The sequence below is a fragment of the Tribolium castaneum genome, chromosome 1, assembly GCF_031307605.1.
Source record: "Tribolium castaneum strain GA2 chromosome 1, icTriCast1.1, whole genome shotgun sequence".
NCBI lineage: Eukaryota > Metazoa > Arthropoda > Insecta > Coleoptera > Tenebrionidae > Tribolium > Tribolium castaneum.
In genome coordinates, this window is record NC_087394.1 from 30,197,291 (window position 1) to 30,223,865 (window position 26,575).

General features: G+C 33.3%; 1 protein-coding gene and 1 non-coding gene across 12 annotated transcripts in view; one reads left to right on the forward strand and one right to left on the reverse strand.

Moving 5' to 3' along the window:
* Window positions 1-26,575, reverse strand: part of LOC664162 (probable 26S proteasome complex subunit sem1) — a 68,739-nt gene that overhangs the window by 37,154 nt on the left and 5,010 nt on the right. The window lies entirely within an intron of this gene.
* The window catches only part of SPR (Sex peptide receptor), a 62,777-nt gene that overhangs the window by 33,856 nt on the left and 2,346 nt on the right, over window positions 1-26,575 (forward strand). For 4 of the 11 annotated variants that reach the window (XM_008192618.3, XM_015977769.2, XM_008192616.3 and 1 more), the window contains 3 exons: window positions 6,152-6,191; window positions 20,740-21,358; window positions 24,305-24,502. In XM_008192618.3, coding sequence (XP_008190840.1) covers window positions 20,972-21,358; window positions 24,305-24,502 — 585 coding nt within the window. In that variant the 5' untranslated portion in view covers window positions 6,152-6,191; window positions 20,740-20,971. 11 annotated transcript variants of the gene reach the window in all.

Below are 26,575 nucleotides of genomic sequence, written 5' to 3' on the forward strand. Positions count from 1 at the left end.
TATTAAACCCATTTCTGTGCTTGCTCTCGTAGACCGGGAAATTAACCATCTCCATTAGAAGTGATGGCGGTGCATCTAATAATGCAGTACGCAAACGGGGTAAATTAATAATGTCAACTAAGCTTGTAATTGAAGCAAATTTCTAATGAATTAACTGATGTAAGTGCGTCTGTAATTGCCTGCTGCAGGTCTCCCTTGAGGAATCAAACATTGGGAAAAGTTCCGCTCCGCTCTGTTCTAAACGTTATTGTATTTTTTCCCGAAAACTTGTATACACACTGAATATTTAATGTTTATTTCTTGGAAGAGAATGCACAAAATCGACAATTTCCCCTTCACAAAGAACATGTCAAAAAAATGAATCACTTTTATATACAACTGTTCAATATTTTATCAATTTCTGAAATTGTTTTGCGTACTTTCCATCCAAAGTATTCCCAACAGCACTGATACGTCCTTCCTCAAAGGTGTGTTTCTGACAATCCCTTACACTCCATTTGTTGACGGTCTGAACGTTTATTTTGTTCGACAGCATGAAACCTGATTCAGTAACCCTTATCAAGTTATGAATTACTATTTAAAAAGACACGTGGGAGTGCAGTGCTCGTAATTTTACCACAATTTCAATTAGACTAATTCTTAAAGTCGGTTTTTATCGCATTGAGGGACTCATTTCATTAACGAGGATTAGCTTAATAAAAAATTTCAACAAAGTTGAAACATATTTAAATTTTATTTAGATTGCACATAGCTTTGGGCAAATTATTTCATTACGTATCATGAGCTTAAATGAATGGAAAACAGTACACAAACAAATAAGTGAGGGAAGAGAAAAAGTCGGAGAAGTTGGGGAAGGAGAATTGACACTGTAAATTACCATCAGCCGAGGGGCCAAAATTAATTTAAAAAGTTGCTTGTTTTTATATACATTATCTCATTTGATAAGGATCTGGTTGAATACGTAAAGCTTTTGATGTTTCAGCAAACTTTTTAGCGCTTTTTGAGTTTACTGAAATTACAAAAAGTTTATCCAGTTTTAATGACAAGACTGGTTTGGAAGTATTGATTTAATGTCACAATAATTCGCGCTTATTAAACTTTGTAACAGGAATAAATCAATGACTATTGTACATGTCACGGAAATAAGGCAACAAATTTTTATCTGTTCTCATTAATCTGTCAACCAAGACGAGCATTGTTCAGTATTATACGAAAATGTAACCGAAAATAATTCCCTAATTGAAAATAGAGAATTTTAGGCACGAGTCCAAAAATAGAAGGTCTGATATGGTCTATGAACATTAAGTACATTATTTAGGATCGCACTAACCATGACCAGCTTTATCAACGTTTGCACAAAGCAACAAAACCCAACCGAATTATTATTTATTATTATTTATTAATCACGGATTTTGAGGACTCTAGGTAGGTAAATAATATTTAAATTTTCTTCTGCATATGTAGGATGGATTGTGTGAAAATACTTGTTTTACTAAATTATTATTAAGGTGATTAAAATGAAATCACATTTAGGTAGAAAACAATGTTAGCATTGTAACTGCAATAAAAGGGCATTAGTACGAACCCTGAAAAGGCATCCGAAATTGAATCATCAATCAAATGTAAATATTGATTATACTTAACGACCATTATTCAGAATGACACGGATTGATCCGCATTTATGAATACAATATTTTAATCCACCTTCGCTCATAAATTCTCCTCTTAAATGTAGGATGTGAGATAAAAATTCTTTTGAAAATGCGAATGCTACAGATTCGGAAATAACCTTATAAAAAATCAATGAATATGCTTTTTTTAGCTGATAAACGAAATTATTAAAAGTCGAAGCTTTTGAAATCAGTGAGAAAGCTCCGGAGCTTTTAAAAATTTGTTCAATGTGGGAATTATTGACACCTGAACTACGATCAAACTGAAAAATGACAGTGATACTTCTGGCCACCGATTTAATTTACGAGAAATTACGCTCCAAGCGTTGTGTTGTTGTGTTTGATCTCTGGCGTATTAACAAGGAACAGAATTAATAAATTTTTTCTAGTTGATTTAAGAGTTTGGTTATAAGGTGCCCTGCACCAGCGGCTGTCATATTTAGAATTGCGAGAGTGGACGAAATTACTCATTTACTCGAAAAGTTATCCACGTAGAAAAATTAAATTTCTTGTAATTTGTGGTTTGTAATCTCGTTGTAGAGACTAGAGTTTATTACATCCAACTCCTTCGTTATGAAAGTCAGCAAAGTTTAAGACCTCGAATGTTTTGCTATTAAATCAGAATTGTAAATCAACGAGACGTTATTGCAAAAGCCATAAAAACTGATAGATAGAGAACACAATAACATAAGAAATTATGACTTTGATGGAAATACATTTTCGCGAGATTAGGAAAAATTCCGATGAGCGCAAAATATAATAAGAAGCAAATTTACATTTGTTCAGAAATAATGAAAATTCTACCGTAAAGAGATGTTTTACGTTTTGATTACATTAGCATACTTGGTGGCAATTCTCATTGTCTGAAAAAGTATAGTCATTGTGCCTTCGTTTCAGCCTCCGTAATACCAACAGACATTCAGTTTGTGTAATTGCGTATCACTAGCGCTTCCTTACGGCCTAAAAATCTCTTGATGTTCCTCCGAACAAAAAAGAGACTCACCATTAAATCCTCCGCGACCCCTCTTCAAATATAAATTTCCTCCGTTCCTACATATTTTTAAGGCAGTTTTTCAACCAAGTGAAATTTCTTGATTAATGATGGGAAGTTTCAAGCTGAGCGCCCCTAATTACTCACCTCACAGTCGAATTTATATTCATTTCTGGAAGACTAATCTTGTTAAGCGGACAATGGGCATTTATGTCGTTCCGCAGATTTGAATATAAAAGTGATTTGAAGTAAATTATATGAAAAAGGTGCAGGCAAGCGAACGGGAAGTATGAAGAGCAGCAAATTGAGATTTCCTTGCAATTTCGAACGACGAAGTATTTATGTTTACTTGATTCAGGTTTAAATTATGATCCGGTTGGTATTTGCGCGGATTTCATTAACGTGACTTAGGAAACGCGGATATTCGATTAAAATAGAGCGAAAAACTGCCCAACTTTTAATTGGTTCAGTAAAACGTTACGCCGCCAGGGCTTTATATGGATAGTTTGCGCTATTGTGCTGCTAATTTAATCTTCATTAATGCGCATTTTTGCTTGAGCACAATAAAGAGTTGCCAGCTATTCAAAAGTGCTGAACTCGCGGCTTTATATATTTTTAATAAAAGCAGGAAGATTAATTTGTGAGTGCACCTATTGCCGTGCAAAAGGTTGCTCTATTTTCAAATTCCCAGCATCCGCTTCCTTAATCCGGCATAAATTTCCAGCAATTCAGAAACCCCAACATGAGTATCTCGCCCTGCAGTGATGTACCAAAATCCACTTAACTTATCTACGAATGTAGACTGCACATTCATAATTCCGACACCATTACTAGAAATAACCCAACCAGCCAAATGAAATACAACACAATGACGGTAATTTTCGTTTTACGAAAATCAGTTTTGAAAACGACTGAGACATCACTCTCATTCCCTGTTTTATTACCACCTGAAATCCATCCTGGTTTTGCTTGACCGCGACTAGTTTGAAAAATTGCCTTCACCACTCGTGGAGCTTGACAGGACGAAATAAATGGTTAATGACATGTTTTATTGTTAGCAGCCACATCAATCCTTCTTGTGGGCGCGTGTGTAATTTAGCGATTAAAATTTATTTTTGTTTTGTGGCGAAAACGTCACTGGAAAAAGCCACTCAATTGTGTTTCTGTTCCACAATTTATTTATTTCGCTCTGTGGACTTTTCCCACATCCAGTAAGAAAATGATTTTCTCAATGAGGAAGGTTAGTTGGTCACATTTTTACCGCAGAGCTATTCCGCTGTGTGGATCAAAAGCATATTTTCTGATTTTTAAACGAAATATTGAAAATTCTTTCAAAGCTTTTCAGTATTCGACAAGCTCGCAATTGTTACGGTAAATGTTCAGCGAAGCTCAACACGTTTGTTACGGACTGCCATATTATTTGAATAAAACACGCAACTTCACTTGTCAAATTCAACGTTGTGAATAAAATATATTATTGACTGTAGCTACAATATATACACTTTTGCCTAATTAAAATTCAAATAAAAATGCAAAACCCACACAACACCACCTTCACAGGGCTGTTGAACTTCTCGCATTATGAGCGATTCTATATTTACAAAGGACTGTGCCTTAGTCTAACTCACTGAATAACTAACGCGAAACAATTTAGAATTAATTAATTTTGTTAAATGAACCACAGTGACGGAAAAAGCGAATGAACTTTGACATTAAAATTAACTCTGTATTCTGATGTTTGGTTCGATTATAACGCTTTTTTTCGTTAAATTTTTGAAATTATCTAGGGAGGATAACGTAATATTGTGACTGTTACGAACCACCAAAATAAAATTTCATCCCATCATTCCTTATTTAGAGAGAATCTTAATTGGCATTTGCTGGCAGTCAGTGGAACGCGTCACGTCGAGGAACCTCATTTGGATGCGCAAAGTCCTAACATGCCTCTATTAAATTAATTTGAATTATAATTCTAAAATTTGCCACAATTACGTACGACTGGATTTTAAATATTTGAAAAATTCCATTATTTAATCAAGAGAAACATTTTTCCCAACAGAATTTTCATTGTTTCACATTCAGCCTCAATACAGTCCAACTAAAATTTTTAAAGCTCCGTATAAAAATCAGCCCACGTTCCTACATTTTTATTTTCATAATACATAAAAATTCTGCGCTCGCTGGTATTACGTGAATCCATTTGCACTGTTGCAGCACCTACCTACAAGATCTCGATTTTTTGTGAATCTGAGTTAAATCGTTAACAATAATTTCAGTGGTTCCTAACCAAATTTCAGCAGTGTCATGTCTGACAGTCAGCGAAACCTCTCTTTCAGCATTCGGCCTAATCGGAATCTAACACTGCTGAAATAGCAGCTCTCATAACCCCTGAACTCTGACCTTTTTACCATTGTCCGCAGTGCTTAATGTCTACAAATGATCCTTGTCTGGAGAAGTCATGTGTGTGCGAGCATTAATTTTAAAACATTTGGAGTATTTTAAGTGTCAAACAGCTTTTTGATAAAAACTTAGAGAACATTTATGGTGCCATATTTTACAGGAAACACCTACTGACTCTGAAGAAACGCTTGGCAACATTTTATAAATTTAATCAAAATTTTAACTGCACTAACTAAATTATCAACAAAAGCTCCCACGTTCCTGTTTGTTGGAAATGTTTTTTAAAGAAAGAACGCGGCAATATTAACGTCGGGGTAATATTTCACCAAAAACCGAACACAATTTCAGGGCTCCAAATTTATTATCACGATCGAAATCACAAATGAGAATTTGTTTTGATAAGATGAAATCTATGAACAACAGAAGACAAATTCCCGATTTCCCTTCTTTAAATCTGATACGTGTATGTGTAATAAATTGTGCCTCGTCTGGGTCATTGTCCAGGTGATTTATTTACTTTTTTATCTTTAATGGACAGTGTGATGTTGTTTTATTTACAAGTCTATCATAATTAAACGGAAAACGTGTACACAAATTTTGTTCCATTAGGAGGGAAACAATTCGTAAACCATTAACTTCGCAGCGAGCCCTCCGGGGGTCCCTATTCAACTTTTTGACCTATTCTGCGCAACAAACAAACTTTAATACAGGGCTCTGTACTGTCACGATTATGTGGCGTAATTATATTTGCCCCCGCATGTCGGAAACGGAAATATTCGCAATTAATAAAACCGAAAAAAGCATTGACATATTTGTGCTTTATGACTTTGATTATGGGATTACTGAATATAACACCCAACAAACTAAAGCTCCATGAATCTGCAATATTATTTTAAATTTGACACATACCTGCCTTAAAGAGTCAATTAAAAGTTTTTTCAAGAAATAAATATCAACGGCGACTACTTAAAATTTTGTTTCTGTATTGTTTACTTTTCTAATTTAGGGATTGCTTCTAATTAAAGCGACTTCATTTTTCGGCGTCCAAATAATGAAATTTTTAGTTACTAATTAATTATTTTTGTTTTAGACGCCAGAAGCCCCAGTTTAATTGGAAAGATACACTGAGGGTAAGTTTTTATGTTTATCACGTTATTGTAAAAAGCTTTCTATTTTTGAAGCTTTGTTTGTAATATACTGAAAAATATTTTATTGAATAAATTATGAACCCTTATCGTACTTCCTTCAAAGAGGAAATATTGGTATGGATAAAAATTGTGTCACTTAATTTCCGTTACAAATTACAAGTAATATTTACTTCTCTGGTAAAATTCACCTTAAACATGAAAAAATATTCTAGTCTTTTTAGATTTTCACTACAGAAAATTGAAAAAACTTTGTTTACATGTAAGTTTTTAATTTTGTGTGAATTTATTGTAGAACAACAAAAATTACAATTTCCTAACTTGTCGCATAAATAACTATTATTATTGGATAACGAGCAAACATATTTTGTTTGAATGTATTTTCAAGTTTATAAATACAAACATTTTACTTCATTAAGGCTAAATAATAATCCGTTGGTGACGTTGTTTAGTTTTAATTAACTAAGCGTTTATTTTGCCCTGTTTTCCAGCAGAGTTTAATTTTTTATTACGAAAATTTGTATGTGCTTAATGTAAACCGGCTAAATGGCATAATTCAGCTAATTTAAAATTTATCTGAAGTAAATCATTAATATTAATAATAAAACATTAATATTAATGGTCAAGATAAAAACAAAAATTAATTAACAAAATAAAATGTAACTTTTTGCCTCAGTTTTCATTTTACGCTTGATTTAACATTCCATATACTGAACGAGTTTAAATTTTATTTGTTGCTCTTGATTAATCAACGATTTGTGAAACGACGACGAAGCAATAATTCTGATCGTGCTCAAAGGATCAACTGCAATCAAATATAACGTTATGTGACTCTCGAGATTTATTCTGATGCGTACAGTTTGATTTTTCAGGGATGAAAACGTTCACTTCTAGTCAACATAATTTCCAAATGCACAATATTTTACACCACTTGAGCATTTACGAAATACCACAACTATAACTTCTCATAAAAAACCTTCACGCTTTATTCATATTTACGATTACATCAAAAATATTAAAACAAGCATGTTCTCATGTCAATTCATCAACCAATGTAAACGTATTTATAAAAATATTATTTAAAACGGATTTTTAACGTCACTTGTTAAGTTCAAAGGTGAATTGTTCAAACAAGAGCTATTATTATACCCTAACATTTGTTTGTTTGCTCCGAGGTTTCCTCTAATGTTTGATATACTATACGGTCTGGTTTTCCAGTGTGTATAAGCGTTGCATTAACCAAACGAAAAAACTGTTTTCTAAAAGCACTCGAGCTATGATACATGACTTGACAGAGAGCTTTCTTCCCGGCACCCGGCATCGACCATGAAATAAAACTGTTGTACTAATTTGTCATTGTAGAAGTAATAGAAGCATTTGTTTTTAGAATTAGAAACCATTTTTCAATAAATATGTTACAAAACGAGTCAAAGTCTGTTTTTTAACAAGATTATCAAGCAGTTTCAACCTCGGCAAATTCACTCGTGGTAATTTTAACCTTTAAGTAGTTAGTAGCGAGAAAAGGCTTGTTTTTGCCCATAACATTGCACTTGCAGCGCTTCAAAAATTTAACTTGGTAATTTCCGGTAAAAAATGACTATGTACTAGAGGATAAAATTACCTGTGGTTACTGACTCACGTTTCTCTTCCAATTCCCTGTAGTTTAGAGAATAAAGGGATATTGATCGGTTTTTTGTAATTTGATTGTTAAACACAAAATTTAATTAAGGTACAATAGTAAGTATATAGAACTAACCCCATAATATAAGCGGCAATGGAAAACAAACATTTAAGCCCAACAAGGCTCTGTAAAGTTCAGGCGTTACATCCGTCCACAATAACATGTCTTACAAGTTAAGGGGAAATTAATTGGATTTTTTTTCGATCAATTAGACTGAGAGAATACTCAAACACTTCTTTTGAGTTTTTACCAAAATGCACATTTTCAAACTGGAAAATTTTATTTTAGGTTTATACAGTTTTCGTTAAAAGGTCAAAGGTCAAAATAATCAATTGACTAAATGACAGCATGTTATAATTTTTATTACAATTACCGAGAAAGAAAATACGGTTGTTTTCCACTACTATGTTTATTTCAGAAGTTTATGCAATTAATTAGATTGAAATAAACACATTGAACACCTGTAAATTTATTTAAAAACAAAGTTTATAGTTTCACCGGTAAAGAAATGGGTCAGTACTTTTAGATCGTATTACAAAATATTGTTGGAACCAATTTTTAAATTAACTTACAACTTGTATATGTCTACAAATATGAATACTTATTACTTACGCCTACACAAGTGCTCATCCTTTGGGGCGAAAACACAAAACCTCGTAAATTTACATTTGGTTAAATTGTTTTCTGAACAAACAACAGAATCACGTTTAAATCCTCTCTCATCATATACTTAATAGTAAATCATGTAGAATGGATTACATATTTTTAATAAATGCAACGCTAATAATTAATTTTTAAGTGTAGTCGACACGACTGTTATTACTTGTTACAAAAAAGTTTAATAAATTAATCATTTATAAACTTAACATCTTTCCATTTGTCCTGCCCACTAATCAACGCCAAACGCTACAATCTAGTAATCACATAACTTTGTATTAGATTGCGTGATAAGATTGTGCTGAAATTATTACTTTGTGGACACAATAACAGTCCAAAACTTTGGTTGTTGCAATTTACAACCCTTCCGCTTGCGAGTTTACGAATCGATGTATATTTATTAGCACAAAAAAACTGAGACTTTCGCAGGTTAATGAAAAATATGCATATTTCTGAGACTCGTTATCATTTTAATTACAATGTGATTAAAGTGTGGAGAACAATTATTACATTGCGAAAACACCATCAATCACATAATGCAAGCAGTCGATAATACTCATATAAATGCAAATAATGATCCATAAAAGTATTTTCCAATAAAAATGGAGAATGTCGTACGAAGCGTCAAAACAAGTAACGTAAACAAAATTCAAAACTTACGCAAATATTGTTCCGTCCCTCGTGCACCTATTTCAGCGTTAAAAAGAGCATCTCATACATATGTATCTGGATAAGGATAACCGCACAGATATTAAATCCTTTTTGACAAAGGTAAACATTTACCTACGTTACCAAGATGAGTAAAAACTTTTTCCGCAATATTTGAGCAGTACTGGAAACGTGACAAAATCTCCAACACGTACACCTTTTATTGGCAGAAATAATACCTCACAAAGGCAAGCTAAGGAGCCATAAATCGGCCCGAATTTATCGAAAATCGAACCGAAAACTGAAGGCTTGTTTTAAATCAAAATCACAGTACGCAAACCCATTCAAACACATGTAATTACTCGCAGACTGAAGAAATGGTCTTTTTCGATCTTTTACGGCCAGTTTCCCATAATATTGCAAATTCAATGGACAAATTACACTGAAATGTCTGTCACAAGCATGTAATAAACGTCTTGCAGCAATATATCTTGGAAACTAGAGGATAGTTAATTAACTGTTCCTATATAAAGCAACAGCAGTGACGACACAGGACGCTTTGCCATTTTATAGTGATTATAAATGCTTTGTATTTATTTTCAATGCGAAATGTTCACCCGTTTTGGTGTTTTATTGAGTTAATAAGAGATGAAAGCAAATGAAAGATTTCCTAGCCTTTTCCGCTGTGAAGTAATTTCCCGAATATTTATGCACCCACAAAACCCAAAATCAAATTTAAATTCACTAAGGCAGAGCTTTATACGCCACATAACGAAACAAAGCTAATTTTATTTGACGCTGTTGTTTAATCAAACATCATATTGCAATTAAAATAGAACCTGATTAAAGGATTATTAACAATTTAATCTGTATACTCATGCATTCAATCAGAGTAGGATAAATATGCTTGATCATGTATAATTTTCTTTCATACAAGAGGCAATATCTGTTTGTAATTGCTACATATTGACTCTACTGCTCCACTGATCGATTTTGTATAACATTTACTCGTATTTAATATTAAACCTAAACGCGTTACAAGTTTTTGACAAGTTAATTGCAAAAAATGGTTGTTTGAATTTTCATCGAGTGTATGCCAGCTTTGAAATGTCAGCACAATTACGAAATACTCCCAATGTGACAATGTAATCATAAAACGAGCACGTTATTGATTGGACAATTAAAACATTAACAGTTGCGTATAATACTTTGAATGTTGTCGTTTTCGATGAGTTTGAACGTTCTAATTAAGTTAGAGGCCAAGTTCTAAAAGCATTTAATGATTATTCAACTAGCGGAACCAGGAATAGGCCACGACTAGGTTGTTTTAACTAAAGCTCTGCCACCAGTGTCAATAAAGGAGAAAACGGACACATCCATTTATTTTGCTTTCCACTAAATTTTTAACATTGTAATAAAGCATTAAGGGAAAATGCTGAGGAAGTTCAAATTGACCACATCTGTATAAAAATATCGTTAAAAAAATAGGCAATAAATTTTTATTGAAATTGCCTACAATGAGGGTCCCTCTGCGATTAAAACTCCCCAACGCCACTAGGCTAAAATCGGCATTTTTATTCCGATCGGTTTGGATACAGAGGACGTCATATTTTAAATATTTTAGTCACTCACCACTTTTTTTAATTAAGGAGACTACTATTTATGATTATTTAATTTTTTCCTCAAAAAGTCATAGAACTGAACAACGAGCTTCCATTAAAGTATTTGGTAAAGGAACTCAGTTGAACTATCAGTTAAAAAACTCAAAAAAAAGGCTTCAAATGTTTTCAAAATTCCTTTTTGAGTTTATACAAGTCATTGACATTTTCTGACAAATTTTAACATTGAATTATCACTGATTTTGCTAATTTCAATTGTTACCAGTCGAATTTTCCGCATTTAGTGTTTGAAAGAACTAAGTATGTATTTAAGTTATCTATCTATAAAGTAGGTATGATATGCTTATTTCTCATTACTCAAAAGGACAGTACGTATTTCATGTGGTGCTCGTTCAGTTTTGCTGTTATTTATTACGAATGTGTCTTTTTTCACCTACTCCAGCTCGTAAAATTACATAAACAGCTGCTACTATCGGCCGATTATAAATGAAACCGTCAAAACAGAACCCATTTCAATCAATCAACCTTACTTATCTCCTTGTTAGACATTTTTGCCGTAATTACAGAATTGGGTTTTAGAAAGTGTAAAGTTACAAACTGGCACGTTTTCCACCCACTTGCCAGCGACAGAAAACAGGTTTCAATCACATTTTGTTTTTCTCAAAAACGGAAACACCATCATTAGGTACGGTAATTTGCGGTCAATTTACGAGCAGGTGTTTGTAATGGCACTATCCGGCCTCGAGAGCACTCTTCTGTTTGTTAGCGACACAAAGAAAAATACGCAAGAAGCGGAGAGTGCCACTAAATCGCACTTAGCGTAATCACCCTCAGTGAATTCTCATTTAACGAAACTTAGTCCGAAGTTTATTAAAGGGTAATTATTCATGATCTCTAGCGACTTTACTAATTTGACACGTTAATACATTAGTGTAATTAGTTTCTGATAAAATTCGCATTTGCGTATTGATAAGATGGCCACGAACACCTGTTAGCTCGCTCCACACACATACACAGGAAGATTCTTCAAATCAATCCAGCGCGAGCTGGGAGTGAGTGTGCTAGTGAAACTCCGGTTGGCTGAAATTACTCTACTCGTTAATAATATCTGACAATTCGATATGTCTTCAACAACTCTTTTTGACAACGGCGTGTCGGCTTTATTGATAGTCCGGGAAAATGAAGCTAATTAAAACCGAGTGATACGGATGCCTTCAACGTATAATAAGGTAATAGATGATATTTTCGAAAAGTTATCAAGAGATACAGTGACGCGGATCGTTGTTTGTTTGTATTAAATTAAGCAAACACAGCATGGCAGAATATTTGAGGCAGTTACGATACACAGCAGCACAACTATAAATTTTTAATGTTGTCACAATATCCAATCGGGAGCGCTTCTGTTTTTTTGCATTAAATGTATAAATAAATGGCATATCAAGATCAAGTATTACAGACTAGTAAATGCTTTTGCCTTAAAATTGTTTAAAACAGGAGAAAGCTTTTAGAATAAAATATGAGTTTATTTAATTTTATTGAAACTCTTGGGACCCAACAACTTCAATTTTGTTTCAGCAAAATTCTACGAATCGGAATTAACCAAGACTACTTTACTTGCTATTTTTTCTGTTACTGTATTCAGTTCAGAACAATGAAACATTTAAATAATTTTACTCATTTAGATGTCGGAAAATATGTATGTAATTCCCTGAACCTTAAATTTGAAACAACGGTTCAAAATCATACCTTTTTATTTCTAAGACACAAATAACTCTACTTGCGAGTGTGTGGAGTGGTAATTGTAGGTACAAACTCGTAAAAATAATAAAATTTGATTCTTTTCATGAAGGCATAAAATGTGTTTTCTCACCAATATTCTGTACAAACTTTCAGTAAACATTTTATAAATTTCCAAGAAAGTTAAAGTTTTGCAATAATGATGGTGTTTTCTGACACCTGACAAGAGCACAACTTATAAATTACGTTAAGTTATGTTGGGATAAAATATATTACCACAAAATAAACCCTCTTATAACGCTCTTATAAATAATTTATATAAAACTTCATTTAGATGTGAAAAAGGGTGCAAAAACTTCTATCAAGATTAGAGAAATTTTAAATTTGATTTAAAATGAAGTAACACAAATAACACAAACCCCTAGCTAACCAAATAATTTGTGATGACCCTACACAAAGAAGTAGCTACTGTAATTAACAAAACTTTCGGAGTAATTATTATTCACTAAATTATATTTTGTTAAAAAAACAGTGAAAACTGAATTGTTACAAGTGCTTTCTAGCCTGAAAAAATGTCGCATTACCCACAATGACGGTTTAAGTGGTTTCTACGAGTAAATGTCTGGAAGGACAAATTTAAGAACAGAACGGATTTGCATTTCCGTCTTCTAAAGCTTTTGGATAAATTACTGTCGTGCAGAACTGAAAATGTGTGAATGCACTTCAAAATCTTTATAAAACTCGATTCAGTTCATTTTGAATCAAATAAAAATTCCTAGCTTATTGCCGCAATGGAAAAAAGGGTACAGCGCGAAGGAAAAAAGAAATAACCGGAATTGGGTCTTTTATAAGGACAAGTATCAGTTTTATAGCAAGAATTTCTATCAACTTTATGGGCGTTCAAAAGTAATAGATTTCGGTGTGTGCAATTTAAATGTATGATACCGTTCGTATAGAGATTCGGCGGGACTACAAATCACGGTATTTAGCTACTTAATGTGAAATGACAAATTGTCAGAGTTCGGAATTTACGATTGTTATTTTAACCGAAGCGCTGGATCTTGGAGAATAAATATAAAATGCATTTTCATCGAACCATCTGTTTTATGGCATATGACCCGAATTCCCATATTTATGATGGTGGCCTGCCAGGAGCGGCTTTTAAAACGAATAAATTCAATGTCGAGATACCGTAAGACACAAAGAAAACATATTGATCCAAAGCACCTTAAAAGAGACAAATTATTACCAGCTGACCTTAAAAACCACATTTCTGTTTTCAACTGTCCTGCTGTCTGATAATAACTTCCTACACAAAAATTTCCTTTTTATTGAGACCCGCATCCTTTGAAAAACCTTATGAAAACATCACTGCTTTTCCATCCGGAAATTAAAACTTGCTGACTTGCGTTCCAATTTAGATAATATGGATTTAAAGCAAAAACTTTTTTCACTTAGAACATCAAAAACTCAAAAATAATACGAAGGAAAACTGTTAAACTCTAGAATACTATACTTAATACATTATTAAAAGTTCCGCTAGAACCTAGTTATTTTGTTTTAGTTTCAACACTCAGGAGACCAGCGCTTGTTTGCAGAGCCGAGTAGTAAAACAATAAAAAGTTAACTTTATACCGCAGGAACTTGATGGCGGGAATATTTTTTGTGATAAATTTCCGTTAGACCATTTGTTCGAATTAAATGTCTTTCTTGTTCCTTCGTATTCATTATAAAACATGCTACTGAATAGGGTTTGATGGAATCTCAGATAAACCACACAAACGATGTGAATAATAGAACAGGTAACTAATCAAGATTGAAATAATATTCTTTTGTTTAGCCAATCGACTTGTAAAGAAAAATTATTTCTCTTACATTTCTTAAATTTTACAAGGCAACTCCCTTTTAATTTATTTAAAAATATGAAACAAGAGAAAGAAAATGTTATGGGATTACCATTTTATCAGCGATGTGTATTACAAAGTAGAAAGGAAACTTCTGAACCCGAGAATGCAAATCAAACATTAATAAAGGTATTAAAAATATACACATTCACCTGTCAACCCTTAACAATTGTCATTAAACTTTGCCATTAGCATACTTTCCGGCTCTCGGACAAACGGAAATTCGTTTTGGGGGCACGAGGTTGACTTTCAGAATATCTTTTCAGGTGTCATTTTTAGCGACAGGTAACATATCTGGTTTTCTATCTACAATACACACTTCACGCATTTCAGCGATAAAATTTATAATCAATACCTTCATGATTGATAGCTCGTATCATCTAGATCAGACTTTTTAATGAGATGATGCTTTATAATAAACTGAAAAATGCTAATAACGCTCGATAATTTCAGATACGTGTGGAGTATTTCAGATTATGGATTGTCCATTACGGAGATAAAACTTTCACTAAAAATAATTATAATTTTGTTATAGTAATAATAAATAGTGGGTAACAAAGAATTTGTTTTCAGTCCAAGCTCTCTTCCTGTTAAACTACATAATAATAATAGATAATTGAAAAAGGCAGAGGTTTATTTTGAAATGTGATCAAAGCATCGAACTGAAAACAAACTGTTATTAAAATTTTATCACGGTTTATCTTTTTTATTAAGTTATTGTAAACCAAGTGGTCACTTTAATATTATAACAGAACGATGATCTAATATCTAGTAAACAGTCGCCCACACATCTTTGAATGAAAAAGTTGACTTCTTCAACATGAAATTAGTACAAGTACACTTTAGCAGAAAGTGTCAAAAATTGTGTCAAAAAGAGTTGTTGAAACAATGCATTAAAAAAATCAAATTGTACCTATTTGACGAATTCTTCTGTTGGATTAAATTACTGAACATATTTCTCTTATCCGTTGTATACTATACCATTTTCAAAACTCATTAAATGCAAATTACAGATCGCATCGTAAAATGGTAACAACACTGCATGAATTCGCAGATTAACCGCTTGAAAAATTCCTATTTAAATAACAGTGAAGTAAAGCATATTGTTTCCATTATTACTGTTACATTTAGTTAACAAAAATTACTTTGCCAGATAATAATTTTCTACTAAACTGCATTTTAATTGAATTTTGTAGTTCACTATTGCATAAAATATTATAATAAAGAGAAATTACTATTTTATCTTTAAAGCACAACATTTTTATCATAAGATTTTTATAAGGCACGCTCTAGAATGCTTCTCGTGCTGCGGTCTAATAGCAAATATTTTCTACCTTGCATATTAAAGATTACTGGCGTGTACCTGCATTAAACATTTTTATAATTCTTTCTGAAATGAATTTATGTTTACGTGTGTTACAAACAGATAAAGTATGCGAAAAATAAAGTTCTATTATTTTCTTCGACATAAGTCTTGCAGACAATGTCAGGTCCAGATAGTTTTCATCAAGTTTACACTTGCACTATAAATCGAGGAATAAAGAGCTTTCTATGGACAGGAGCGTATCTTCATTTGAAATTCAGACTGCAGTGAAACGTTAATGGAGCGAACAAGTCAAGGCAACACAATCGTTTAGTTAATGAAGACCTGGCTTTTGTGCAAAATTTCTCCTGACATTTTTCCGCTAATCTTATTTTACCGATAAACATCACTTTTAAAAAATGAGTTGTCACACAATTTTCCTCCTAACTTAATTAAATTGTCACAACTTTGAGCAGTTTTGTAATAGATCTCACAAACGTTTGTAATACTTGTGCCCAAATCTCCTTATACCGTTGCTAATTAACATTCTAATCAAACTTCCAAAACACACTAAACACGAGTAAATTTCTTGAGCTTTACATATTAAATGCTTCAAAAACACTGCTAAAGCACACTTGACTGGCAAGTGTTATTATAACAAATGTAAGAAAGTTTGCACTAAAGTTACAAATTGCTGAAATCCTCGCGCGAGTACGTTACGCTTATGAATAAGAAAACATATTCATGCTTACATGGCGTTCAAAATTCAATTTTTAGATGGGAAAACTTTAAGCAAAGCGTCTTAAAATAAGACAAATTGTTTAAATCGAATTGTACCGGCTCAGGGCTTATTTATACACCCGCACCTGTAGCAATGTAATAAGAATTTCATGCTTATTTATGGCACTTTTATTTAAATTGCTTTGAATGTGGAAGTTGATTTGGGTTACAACCCGTAGAAACGTGAACTTTCAGTTACGAAACTCTCGAGTAGAGTAAAATAAAAACTCGATAGAAACAATACGCTTTGCTAATTCTAATTGGTCGGCGGTTCATATAGGTAGGACGAAGAGAAAGCCTTCAAATCAAATATTAGAGGAAGCTCTTGGTTAAACCAAACTCGAGTTCTATTGCCTCTTGAATTCCCGATAAACTCGAGATGTCAGGATAATGCTGAAAGGAAGGAAACTCACTTCGCATGTATTAAATTCAAAACACGTGCGGAGGCCAGACCGACCGGTAAATGAGCCTAAATAAATATTTCGGTACAAAACGAACTTTGCAAACTTTATATTAATGGCAGAAAATGGAAAAGAATTGCATCACCGTACCGCACAAATATTTCAGATCTTACGACTAAGGACAACCCTTTCAACAATAATTAGTTCAATTAAACAAAATATTATTGTTGTTCTTAAGGCAAATAAAGTGCTCTTTGATCTAATTAGGGCCGCATATACGTACAAAGCGTCTATTCCTCCATTGTTTTCAAATTAATATACCTCGATTCCGGTTACATAGGTATGCATTTGAATCAATTTGGACCCGCAACCGCACATGATCGAATTTGTAGTGAACTTAATATTGTATTGGTGCATTTAATAGAACAGTTTGCATAGGGCATCTCTAGTACGAATTACAAAACTCAACAGAACCTATGAAGTGGGAATGTTGATTTGGATGGAAATGTTCGATCGCAAGCTTAATCCAGAAATTACGGTCTTTTGTTCCAGTATGGAAAATGGGATCAGAATTCCAATCGATTCGATAATAATTTCATGACGAAATATATTCTCTTACTAAAATACCAACATTTTTATGAGTATGATCGAATAAAACTTTAACCAACCGGTCGACTATTTCCGAGGAATGTTCCGTGTTTTTGAATTTTGAAAAATTCCTAACTTTGGTAATTACAGCTGTGAACGCATGAAGTAACCAGATTATTAATCATCGATTAATAGAGAGATTAATTACAAAATACTTTTTCGTCGTTGGTAAATTACAGTAGAAGGTCACGACGTGTTTAAATTAATGTGTAAAAAATGAAACACACAATTCGATTTAGATAGAATTTTCGATCTGGGACACAAGTGCACTCAATTTGTTTTCGCTTGGCCTGTTTCCTGAAACATTCCTTTGCTTTGATTTCAAGTGAACGAACACGTGTATGAATAGTTAATACACAACCAAAAGTTGTCACAAACGTCTCGAATAACACGAGATCCATTAGAATACCGAGAACCATAAATAAATAATCCCATCTTACCTACATCAAGAATAAATGGTTTCTGGTATCTTTTTCTCGTTGTCCTTTTGCCATTTTCGTTTGGTCCATTTCTTCGTGAAACGCACGAGTAATTTATCTTATCCGGTGTAGATTCAAACAAGATCTCCGACACCTCATATATAAGATTCATCGTAAGTTCCTGTATTTGCGGTAAATTATAAGCTCCCTAACTCCAATTACATAATTAACACGTCTTTGCCGGTGTTCACGTTGAGAGAGTAACCAGTTTAATTATTTAGACACATTTGCATCAGTTCGCAGTTGTAAACCGTGTAAATTATGGGGGTCCAACTTAACACACTTTGCATTTTAAACGAACGGAAAATAATTCGGATGCAAGGGTTCGGTGTCATCACTATTAGTCGAGCTAACGTCCACTGGATTACATTAGGACGTAATTGGCGACAACGTTGGAGTCACATGGACGAAATTGTGTCTCGTCAAATAGGAAAGACATTATGCAAAAACTAATCATTACAACCCGGAATGTTTCAATTGCGTACCGGCTGGGTTTACGGATTTGTATTTAACCGGATACTGAATGCGGTTGTTGGGTTTGTAGTTCAAACGGAAACTGCTTTTTATTGCGTAGATCCCGAATAAACTTTACTGCCATATTGTACCTACGATTAAGTTTTATGTTTTGCGCTTACTGTTCTGTACGTATTGCATGACCACAGTTTTGATTATTAATTAGAGGCACAAAATGTAATCAAGACTTTAAATTTTGTATGAATATTTATAAAAAATAAAAAATTATGTTGCAAACTTTTTGACAAAAAGTTAAATTTGTTACTTTAGTTGAATAATTTTATGTTTTCTAGTGACAACGGTATATTTCGCTAAAATGATTCTCCAGTGCCCAATAGTTTTAATTTAATGATTTTTCGACTCCAAAATTTAGTTTCTGGTCATGACGTAAGTTTTTCACAATAAACGGTTAACTTGTATGAGAGAGTAATTTATCATATTGCGTATATTTTTCGGGTCGACTTGTTAAAACAAAGCTGGTGTCATCGACATTATAATGAATTTTCAGATAAATGAATAATTATTGTGTTTATCGTAGCGAGTTTAAATTTCTAAAAAGTGTTTTAAATTCTAAGTGCAAAGAGAAATATCTTCACTTTACACCAATAAATTACAATTTGAGTAAATTGTGAAATGTTTTCTCGAACAAATTTTTATGTTTTACGGTAATTTGCACCTCACAATTAAGAATTTTTATCAAGTAGTAATAAATTTAAGAACACCCCTAAGTCCATATTTTTATCGTTTCAATTTTTATTGATTTAATTTATAATTTATTTGTTGCAATGTATTTTTACATAAAACATATCCACTTCTAATCATTCCATTTCATACAACAGCCTGTAATATGGATAAATGAGGATTAATAAACTACTATTTACGTGGACGTTCTTTCATTACCTTTGCTAGTCATGGCCAATACAATTTTTAACTAAACTAAAAGCTTCCACAAAAGGACAAATGTACAGTTCGTTCTCCGACGCAGAATCGAGATCTCGGAAAAGGTATTCATCCGAGATGGAAGAAGCGGGTTTGTATCATAGAGATTTACGACAGAGCTGACTAATAGATAACTTCGAGCACAATGTGCTTGGATTTATCTACAAGAGTAAGATGTTTTGTAAATACTACCTTCTTAAGAATTTAACCACAGTTGGTATTAAAAGAAACAGTTCCGGAACACGCAATACGTAAATCGATAGTTTAAATTTATGGCACTTCTAGCTGTGAGCCTCGTTTTAGTTGTAGAATATTGATATGCAATTTACATATTTTACAACATCGTTAACAAGGATCGTGTTTCTTGGTTGCAGTCAATTAATATTATAAATTCATAGGCAACTTTTTACCCCAAAGCTAAGGAGAAAATCAAGACCACGTAAAAATAACGTTTTTAATTATTTTACCCTAGTAGTTATTATAATTATAATTTATACACAAACCAAGAAAATTGTGTTTAATTAAAATTTAGTTTTTCTTACTCGAGAAAGCATGTTTGAAATGAGTCTTCAAGACTCAAACTTAGAACGGTATAAAAGCACTTTAAAATTGAAAATGTAACATGAAATAAATTTATTACTTGGATATGGAATTACCATATAAATAAACTTTTATCGGAGCCTTATTTCTTACGTGCTCTAGAGGTAAATGATGTGTTCGTACAAAAGTTAATCGATGGCATTCATAAAACACTGGCGATCTGATAACCTTTAAACTGCAGTTACATCTATACTAATGATTAATTCGTTAGAGTCATGGCTGGGCCCTTATCGGCCAGTAATTCTAGCAATTTAAATTTATCCCCCTGTCAAACTTTATTAAACATGCGTGGTACAAATTAATCTGGAATATTGTCCATAATGGCAGAATGCTTTCCCGCCTACGTTTTCAAACACAACTAAAAAAGCTTATTGTCACGAGTTTGATTGTAAAACGAAATAAAACGTTCTGGTAGCGCATCGCACTGAATTGGCATGGAAAACTAATCCAACCGAAGGTAAATAATCTTTGAAACGTGCTTCAGTTGCACATCCAATCTCCATTACTATGAAAGATCTAAAATTCAGCTCAGTACAACAAAAGTTTAGAGTTGCTAGCGAAGCTTGTAAGTTTGCCTCTTTTTCGCCATCAGCAAAACATTCCAAATCCGATTTTTTGTTTCAGATTTAACGAAGGGCGGCACTCCCAAGACAACAGCAGTGAATTTAAATTGGGTCTGAAGATAATCAACAATGCCAATTAAAGGACTAATTGAATTAATTTCGCTGAGTGGTAGTTGAAAATGCAATTTTTCACTTTTAATCGAATTTATCATTTTCGAAATTAGTTTCTTGAGTATCGGTTATGAAACTTTGTTGTGAAAATTACGAGAAAATGGCACTTTGAAGAGACTAAAATGGGCGAGATGGCGTCGAACTCGACGCTGATTTTTCCGAATCAGACTTACGCGAACGAAACCGTACCAAATGTTACGTCAGTGGAAAAAGTCCAGTACATTAACATCACGATGGAAATGCCTATTGCCTACGCTGTGCCCTTATATGGCTACGTTATGCCGTTCTTATTGATAATAACTATTATCGCGAATACTTTAATCGTCGTTGTGCTGAGCAAAAGGCAGATGAGGACTCCAACAAACGTCGTTTTGATGGCGATGGCTCTTTGTGATATGTTCACGGTTTTAATACCGGCTCCTTGGCTTATCTACATGTACTCCTTTGGGAACCACTACAAGCCCCTTTGGCCTATAAGTCTTTGTTACGCCTGGTTTGTTATGCACGAGGTAAGTGCAAACACAAGTTGCTTTTATAATCACAATTTGCGCTAACACCTTCAACCTGTGATGATGATAATTTTATTATCGTCGCACAGACCGGCGTGAAAGCCAATTAGAAGAGAATTTATGTAAATGGAGCAATTAGCTCTGAGTTCGTTACGTTAAAAATGCCCAATGAAGCGCTGTGGCACCCGAAAAAATCACTCTGCACCTGTCTTAGTCACATTTAAGACTCAACTTTTCAATTCGAAGATCTTATGTTGCAAAGACTTATATTTCAAAATATTTCACTTGAAACGAGATACCGGATTTAGCAACATTTCAGCTTCGTGAAATGATTTTCTTCCCCGTTCGTTTAGCAGGGCACAATGTAGAAAATGCAATAACGACATGTCAGACATGAATGATAACTGCGCCGGCAACTAAAATAACGTTTCTGATTTCATGTTATCAGCAAGTGAACCATTAGCTGCGTCTAAGACTTAGGAAAATTTATTTTTACATTCTCAGATGTGACGCCAAAAAATAAAAATCCAGGTAATGCAATTACGTGTAATTGCGAGGGAATTAATCTATTGTGAGTTGATGGTCTCACAATGAACGATTAATTTCAAGCACCAGATTTCAGGGATTGCTTTTCATGATGATAAATAATTTGGTCTGCGCTTAACAATGAAACTAATTAGTTGTTGGAATTTTAGCGGGACCAAAAGAACATTCCGGTTTTAGTTGAAGGTTGAAAAGTTGCAGCCACTTTCCGGTAACATTACGAACTTTTAATGCTTTGTCGGTGGCTCACGTTTTCACAATGGAATAAGTTAAAACAGACCAAATCTGCGTTGAATGAGAAAATTATCCACAAAGAAACGATAATCTCATAAAAAATTGTTTTACAGCAACTATTCGTTAGACCAATACACTTTAGCCCGGCGCATCCACCATTTTTGTCGTTGTTGTTTAAATGTAATAACATTTTATTTGCACACTCATCCTGTAAATAATATAAAATAATGATACCTGCAACAGCTTGTTAAGCCATTAAGATGCCAAAGGTAAGCACGATCTTGCAATAACTTCTTTGAGTAATAATTGTATGTAAAATAATTGAAGTTAGAACTGACTATGCATTTAAAGCACTGCATTTAAGTTTTACTTTTATATGAATGGTACAAAGCAATTTTATTGCACCTCTTAATTAATTAATTTAATAGCCCTAGATGCGAGTCAAGCAGAACGAATTTAACGCTTAGCAGACGGTAATATCTTTGAACTCAATTCTAGGAAATATCTAATTAAAGTGACACTTAATGACTTATTGGATGCACACAAAAAATTGTACGCTCATCTGTAAATACATCAAAACCAACACTACTAACATGTTGAAAGTGGAACAGAACGGACATTTATGTGAATATTGCTAAAGTTTTTCAATTTTTAAATTCATGCAAGGTTTTTATTACCTTTTGTGAACAAAACTACAAATTGCCATTTCAGATGGGAGTTGGTAAAAAAGTCACCGAGGACGCGCTGGGCATTTAAATTCGTTGCTAATCTCTTAAACAAAAGATCCTTGGTATTCAAAGCGCGAGATCAGAAAAATAATTTCCTTTCCATTTTACGAGGGTGTTGTTCTATTTTTACCGCAACAACATGGCAAAGGCACATTGTGTATACGAATTCGAATTTCTGCGGACAACATTATTATGGAGGGGAGATAAAATCCATAAATTTACTGCAATAAATTGTAGCATCTGGCACACATCTAAGCTTGTTTCCTTTTACTAAATGTTGCTTACATTTTCTGAAATTTTAAACGGATTATTAAAATTTTGCGGTCGCGAGTAATTTTGTTCTAATTTTCGTTTTAGCGAAGTTTAATAAAAGGGAGCTTTGAAAAGAACTTAAGTGACAGAGAACAGTTACGGAAAAACAAAAGGTTTAAAGCCTTGTTTGCGTCAGCTCGACCCTAAACGGCGTAATTTTATAATGAAGTCGATATCCTTTTGTCTTGCTGAAAACAATTAGAAAACACAGTTCAAATCATTTTTAACAAAGAAATGAAATTGTTTGTTTTGTGCTAAAACGAGGTTTACTACATTTTATTATAGATTATTTGTCAGCTTCTTCATAACTCGCACGTTATGTGCAGTAAAATAACACTATAATGGCTGCAATTTTCTCGCAAATTATGTGCCATAATTGTTGTAATGTATGTACCTATTAAACTGGAGGAAATTATATTAAGAAGTTCATTAGTCGATAAAATTTAATTTAGCTGCCACCGGCTCAATTTTTTTCTCGTGAACAAGAAGTTCGATAACTATTTTCATTAATTTTATTATCAAGTTTCATTCAAGTAAATATATCGTTACTCTTTTTCCAGTCGGAAACCTGTTGCTTATCGGATAACATCAGGTATATAGTGAAAGATGTCAAACACTCACTTTTTTAACAGACCATTTCACAAATAAATTGAAGTTTGATAAGTTTTGTCCTCGTCTGATTGGTAAGAATAAAGTGTCGGGGGAGTATTGGAAAATCAAATTGAACGAAGGAATAAGCTTCTTATTTTTTGTTATTTTTGTTACATGATCCCCGACTTCTCACAATTCCTTAACCGCACAAAGCCGTTTTAGAGCTGAAGACGGAGTTAATTAACTGATATCACAAATTTCGTTAAAGTGTAAATATGCTAAATGATTAAATGAAAATAGAAGAATATAAAGTAACTTTTTTCTTGTTTGAATAATTGTTATTTTTTTTTAAATTTGAAACAAGTTGATGGACACATAATTTTTAGAATTATTAAAAAAAAAAGAAGGTGTTGTTGATATCTTCTGTAAACGTTTAGAACAAAATTATTTTTGTTTTGGTTATTGTTTTTCAAAATACTGGTTTTTCAGAGAGTAGACTACCCAGAAGAAATTGTTTAAAAATATATTTTTCTTCCAGGTAATTCCCAACATGTTCCACACGGCGAGCATTTGGCTAACATTGGCCCTCGCTGTTCAGAGGTACATTTTCGTATGCCATGCGCCTCTTGCACGAAAATTGTGCACCATGTCTAACGTCTACAAGTGTCTTATCTATATTCTAGTCATAGCAGCTCTTCATCAGGGTTTCCGGTTTTTTGACTCAGAATATAGCACGGTAAGTAAACATATATTATTAGGCGAGTTGTGATTATAAGCTTGCGGATTCGGAAAATTAACCTGCTTATTACAATAGATGTTCAGCGACAACATAAAGGGGCCATCTAACGTACTCTGTTGATACGACCATATTGGAGTTCTACCTCTCTCCAATTAGTTACGTTAATTAGAAATCCGAAGCGTTGAAACATACCGAATCGAGTTTACGGCTCCATCTCTAATCTCTGTACCAGAGGGTACTTATTCCTAATTGGGACGCAACATTACCGATGTGTCATTAATGCATTATTGGTGATAACAGAGTGTAATTGGATCGGAACGCACTTGTATTTCTTCTCAATCGATACACTGATTGCTAATTATCTATTCACAGTTATCCAAAAAAAGTTAACTATGTCTGAAACTGCTCATCAATAAAAGATTTTATTCAGATATGGCTTTTTATGAGAGAATCGGAACAGAAGGCATTATTAGCACTCGATACTCAACTGGGATATGTTGTTTTCATGAGTTCGTCATAAAAATTGAAGGCAATGAACAAGAAACGCGAGATAGTGGCTGTAAGGGGAGTTTTTCAATGCAAATCAAGCTTTTTAAGATGTAAGCTTGTTCGTTCTGCTTTTGACACCTCATTATACGGGTTGGCACAGCAAGGAAATGTAATAAAGCCGAGGACGAAATGCTTATCTAAAAGTTCCACTTAATCCGAATTGATTTCGGATTATCTCCAATAATTATAAGTTGGATCCTGCCCAGATTGTTTTTATAACGTGATCATTCTCGCTCAAGACCGATCGATCTTACAAAGAAATGTGAATTCTCGCCTGTGCGGATTCAAGCAAGCGAATAATTTCAAATTAGATGTTTCAAATTGTGACGTGATGACTCTTTCCGGCTCGTTTAGTCCGCAAAAAATTAATTACGCAAAGTCATTAAGGTGCGAAATTTGGCGCAAATGTAGGAACGCTTGCAAAGTGTGAAACAAACAAATTCTTTGTTTGAAGCTGCCAACTGCTTTCATTATGTTCTTGTTTTATACTCAGTCCAAATAAATAAATTACTTGATGTATAGTTATCTTTTTAAGTCGTTACAATTTACGTATCTACCTACCTAATTGTTCAGAATGTGTTGTTTATCGATTACATTCTGTTTTGAAGCAAATGGCTTTAATGGTTTATTTCAGTTTTATACATAATTGAATAAATAATTGAAAACAAATATTCATTTAACTCATCCTTGATAAGCTACAACGCAACTAGTTTTAAGTGTAATTAAAATTGCATGTATGTATTTTTTATTTTGACTGAAAATCTGATCCAAGTAAGAAATTTTTCATTTTAATATATTTTTCAATCAAGGTTTCAATTATACATAGAACTTAGGCCTTCAAATTAAATTTCGTTGTCTCGGGAATATCCAACAGGACCACCTAGTTATAAGTTATAAGTGATTCACAAATACCTACTCCCTCAAAAGCTTAGTTATGCCCTAGACTCAAGCTGGAATACAAAGTTTTTTAATAATGATCAGAACACAAGTTTAACGGTTACTGCCTCTTTATGATAACTTTTGAATGGTATATAACTCAGGTTTGCGCTTATTCCAACCCCAAAGTTTCACATGCTTTCTAACATGAGTAAAGTTAATGTTATCGAGAGTAAAGCCAAAAACAAGAGCACACAGCTTAACAGGGTGTATTGTTTCCTGGTTCCACTCCAAGTTTTGTTGTAATTTCTGCAGTGCACTGCATTATTTTTGAACAAATTCAAAACCTTGCACTAATCGACGAGGATTTTGCTTGCCTTAGAGTCACTTTTCATTAAAAAAAACCGAAATGTAAATTGGGATATCACAACAGTTTAAAAATTCATTTGTATACTTTTTAGCCGATCTCGCGTCATTTCTTATAAGTGAAAATAAAACTTTTAGATATTTTAAAATTTTAGAAACGGACCGGCCGTAACTTTAGTCTTTCCATTGATTATTCTCTCCAGGTTCTCCCATTTTTTCCTAAAGTTACATCCATAAATAACTCGCAAATAAATTTATTAAAGGGAAAAGTCACCTCAC